The following is a 3,089-nucleotide window of genomic DNA, read 5'->3' on the forward strand; positions in this document are numbered from 1 at the left end:
GGATACGGCTGCCTTTCTGGGCTGCCAGCGCACACGGCCGGCTCATGTCCAGTTTTTCCTCCACCAGCACCCCCAGGTCTTTCCCCTCAGGGCTGCTCTCGATCCATTCTCTGCACACCCCCTGAAGAAAGCGGGCTATTTCTGCTGCTACAGACGTATCTCCAAGGCCTGCTGGCACTCAACAAAAAGTTACGCGCGGTTCACGTTTTCCACTGAACACAACAGAGATTATAATAACCTCCTGACACAATCTTGCTGTGATCATCCTGGTTTCTTGTCTGAACATCTGCCTACATTAACAGAGACAGGGAATAAGGACGCCTGTCAGGCAATCAGAAATAAAGCCTCTTTAGGAACAAAGAAATAACAGTACCTCCATCCAAGGAAAGATAACCCTGCCTCCTGAAGTTGCCTAGAGTAGCAATAGTACCAAGAGGAGGGTAAGAGACAGTCACACTCCTTCATAATATAAAATCAGAGGCATAAGCGTCCAAAAATGCAAGTTACAACCCGAGATCAAAGCAATTTCGAAGCTGAATGACACGAAGAGTCTCACAATAACAGCTCTAATCACCAAGCCATCTACAGACTCTTCCAACAAACCAAAACAGGAGGGTTTTGAAGACAAAGTTGAATTTCCCAAGTGTTAGGTCACTGAAGTATAGGCAGGTACGCTCTAAACACATTCAGTGTTTACTTCATTATCTATTCCGAGCTTAAACTCTAACGCTTGAGCTAAACCGTTTGTCCAGCTGGAATAACGAACGCTAGCTAAGATGCCAAGAAGTGTTTTTATTGCAAGCACCGTGTGCAGGGAGTGGGTTGCTCTCACAGGAATGTGACAGAGGGCAAATTTAAACCACCCACCCTTCTGTTCTTAGTGCTCACTGCTGTCAGGTGTACATCATTTCTGCCATGTGAGACATTTTCTTTGGAATATACAAGTAATATTCCATGTATCCCGAAAGATCTTCGATAGTCACATCATCCACAAAGGCCCTGGCTTGCTCAGAGCAAGAGCGTGGAGAACTTGAGTGAGTTCTTGAAGGCAAAGACTGGGAGTGATCCTCAGAAACTGTTCTATCAGGTGCCAACGGGAGGGTGTTCTGCAAGCCAGAGAATTTGTACACTTCCATATCTTGCCACCGTTTACACTGACAGGCTTTATCTGCACAGGCACACGGCTTATTCGTGTTCAGCTTGGACACAGACTGAAAGTCAGAAAGCTCCGGGGTCTTTAGGCTTGCTTTGGGAACTAGAGAAAGGGCAGCTGGGGAGTCCTCCTGCCTGTTCTCTGAGGCCGAATGCCTAACAGACGTTCCCGAAGATTCAACATCAGCTCCCTTCTGGGCAACGTCAGGAGCAATGCTGCATCGTTCGTGCGCGCAAGCCTCCTGCGGGACTGGCATCCCAAACCCACTGCTGTCGTCCTGGGCGTCAACCCGGCTCTTGCGCACTAGCTGGCTGCACGTGGAATGCGATTTTGTGCTGCAATGGATAAACTTCGGAGGATGAAGAATTGGAGACTTGGAACGCCTGCGACGCTGGGTTCTCACAACTCCTCTTGAAGGTTTCTTCGCAGACCTAGCAGGGAAAGATACAAGAGGGAGTGAAGATTCACTAAAAGACTTACTGCAGAACGTGCTGGGTTTAGTTGGGACAGAGTTAGGTTGCAGGCTGGGATTAAACCATGACAAACCATTACAAATAACACTGGGCAAAATCTCCAGCGCATTTGTACTGCACACAAAGAGCACTTGCTCAGGGTATTCTGCTGTCTCGGAATTTGACTTTGTTCTAATCAAACAGCTGTATAAAACATAAAAGGAACACCTGAGAAATGAAACTAAAAGTGCATGCTTTTATCTAAGGAGCAAAGCATGAGACATGACCAAATAAATTCTAAGAGAAGGACACAGCATGAGACAGCACAAAACTAAAGAATCAAGGGCAAAGGGTGGTTTTGTTTCAGCAGATGAGCGTGACGTTCTGCGTAGACACTCCGGAAACCAATTCCGTATTTCAGTCCAGCTCCCAAGGCACAGGGACAGCTTCTGCAATGTCAGACGGCTGAAGGAGAAGCGTTCACGACTGATTCAAAACCAGCAGTTCACATTTACATCAAGAAACATCTACAATATTTAGCAACCTATAGCTGAAGAGCATTTCCTTTCACTTCACATAATTGTAAATAAGAATAGGAGTCACGTAGGAACCGAAAGAGGTGGTGTAGAGTGCTTTACATAGTCCTTTAATAAAGAAAACATGGGTCGCTTGTTTAGGGGTGCAGTCACTAGACATCTTGTCTATTTAAAACTCCCTTTCAATGCACTATCACCTGAAGTAGTCTGATAATGCCAAGCTGCTCTTACCCGTGCCAGGTTTCTTTAGAAGTACACACATTCTTAGGCTTGGTTTCGTCTGCCACTGTTCTAACTAGTGCTCTTGGACTTGTCCCTTCACCCACAGAGAGAGAAGCAGTAGACCTGTGAAAGAACAAAAAGTTACCAGCCTGGACTGGTTTGCATCATGAATATGAAAAAACGTAGGAATCTTCCTTCCCAGAAAAGCTTGCTCCAAATCATTTACAATATGTCTTAAAAGACCTGCCCACAAATAAGACCTAAACGAGAAAGATTATGTTTACACATTCCTATCTCAGAGGTTTGTGTAACGGCCTCTTTCAGCAGACACGATGCCATTCAGCAACTCGGCAGCAAATTCAAACGCCACACATCACCGACAAAGCGCACTCAGCGGCTGAATTTCAGTTTCCCGGGAGAGGGGAGGGGAAAAACACCATCACCGAAGAAGCATGTCTCTTTTTCCAGAGACAAATAAGCCATTCTTTCCTAAAAATAAATGTTCTTTGGACACAAATAGACTTTGTTTAACTGAAGAACACTTGGGCCTCTGTCTAGGACACCACAAGCTAAAACTCCTCATGCTACTGCAAGTCCGATCGCTTCAGCAACAGTTGTGTCGGACTTTCAGCTTCTGTTCAGGCCAGGGTCCTTAAAATATTTACTAATTTTTCTGGTGCAATAAATTCATCCTCAACTCCCATTTTCAAGGAGCTGTAATAATCA

At 45.5% G+C, this 3,089-nt stretch overlaps 1 protein-coding gene across 1 annotated transcript; it reads right to left on the reverse strand.

Moving 5' to 3' along the window:
• Positions 1–778: 778 nt before the first annotated feature.
• On the reverse strand, positions 779–2,486 carry LOC104503962 (oxidative stress-responsive serine-rich protein 1-like; the record flags this gene model as incomplete). Its single annotated transcript, XM_010154532.1, has 2 exons — positions 779–1,584; positions 2,373–2,486. Coding segments are annotated over 2 exons (805 nt in total), but the record flags the coding sequence as incomplete, so codon positions are not given.
• Between the last annotated feature and the right edge of the window lie 603 nt (positions 2,487–3,089).

This window comes from Eurypyga helias, unplaced genomic scaffold, assembly GCF_000690775.1.
Source record: "Eurypyga helias isolate BGI_N326 unplaced genomic scaffold, ASM69077v1 scaffold23256, whole genome shotgun sequence".
Lineage (NCBI taxonomy): Eukaryota > Metazoa > Chordata > Aves > Eurypygiformes > Eurypygidae > Eurypyga > Eurypyga helias.